This window comes from Octopus bimaculoides, chromosome 20 (assembly GCF_001194135.2).
Source record: "Octopus bimaculoides isolate UCB-OBI-ISO-001 chromosome 20, ASM119413v2, whole genome shotgun sequence".
NCBI classification, from domain to species: Eukaryota; Metazoa; Mollusca; class Cephalopoda; order Octopoda; family Octopodidae; genus Octopus; species Octopus bimaculoides.
This window is the reverse complement of record NC_069000.1, coordinates 38381205-38382564: the sequence shown is the minus strand read 5'-3', so window position 1 is coordinate 38382564 and position 1360 is coordinate 38381205. Positions and strand designations below refer to the sequence as shown.

Sequence of the window (1360 nt, the reverse complement as noted above, 5' to 3'; positions counted from 1 at the left end):
ATATATATATATATATACGTACGTATATACATCCATACATACATACATACATACATACATACATACATATACAGATTGCGATGAATAAACTGTCGTCCAGATTACGCAGAAATGCAAATAACACTGACATCTCATTTTAACAGATACATTTGCCAAAATTATATAAAAATATCTTGAAATACTAATGAGTAAATTTATTCAATAAAATCGCCATTGCTTTAATCACGGCTTCCTGATGACTTCGGAATCTCCTGCAACTCTTCTGGACGGTCTCTTTGCTTAAGTTGGTGAATGCTGCCATAATCCTTGTCTTCAGTTCATCTTTGGTGTTACAAGGAGTATTGTTGGTCTCTCGCTCAATTGCGGCCTACCATAATCATCAAGAGGGTTGCAGTCTAGGGAGTTAGGTGGCCATATGTTATCGGTGATGTCGCAGAAATTGCCTGACAGCCATGACTGGGTTCTCCTACATGTGTGGCATGGTGCAGAGTTTTGTTGCCAGACATAGGGTCCTCCAGCAGCCACCCTTTTGACTCAGGGCAGCACTACCTCTTCCAGGCACTTGATGTAGGTCTTCGTGTTGAGCCTTAGGCCATGTGGGAAGAGGAATGGAGGCATAACGTCGCCACCATTAGTGGTCGCTCCAAACAACCTGATATTGACATGTTCGTATTGGAGCTCCTGGCGTGAGAGCCAAGTAGTACAACATGTTACCAAATTTCTGGCAGAGTGAATTGTGTCATGGTGCACGGCGCCTTAGCTGTGTCTGTCATAATTTCCTTAATTATTCAGTTTGGCAGACACCAAGACTTTCCTTGTTTGGAATTTCAGAAGGTTTTGAAATTATAATTGCAAAGAAAAGGAATTGACTTCAGTTACAATCTAACATTAATTATAATAACTGTTAACATCATTCGAAAGTTCAGCAATCTAGCCATTAATACAACTACAATGCCGCATTATAAACCGCCGACGTTTTGGCCCGCAATCTGATTTCATTAAGTCAGACAGCAACGAGTCGGAAAGTTTCATGTATAATGTTTTATCTTACCTCGAGCGATGTTTACCAAAAGTGAAGTTTTCTTCATCAACCGGAATTCTTCTGTACTAATCAAGTTCATCGTTTGTTCAGTGCAAGGACAAGCAATAACAAGGACATCCGCTTCGGGTAACATATCATGCAAACGAGGGTAAAACGTAGCTTTGACTCGGTCTTCTTCGTTTCTTCTGTAAATGTAAGGAAAACGTGTTCAAGATTGTGAACTCTAAATAGCTTTAGTAAGAACATAGATGGTGGTGGTGATGATGATGATGATGATGATGATGATGATGATGATGATGATGATGATGATGATGATGA

The 1360-nt window shown here is 39.9% G+C and overlaps 1 protein-coding gene across 1 annotated transcript in view; it reads right to left on the bottom strand.

Annotated features, from left to right (window-relative positions):
- LOC128250250 (uncharacterized) overlaps positions 1-1360 on the bottom strand; it is a 6986-nt gene that overhangs the window by 2738 nt on the left and 2888 nt on the right. Inside the window, exon 3 of the mRNA XM_052974973.1 lies at positions 1052-1227. Coding sequence (XP_052830933.1) covers positions 1052-1227 — 176 coding nt within the window. The remainder of the gene's footprint in view (positions 1-1051; positions 1228-1360) is intronic.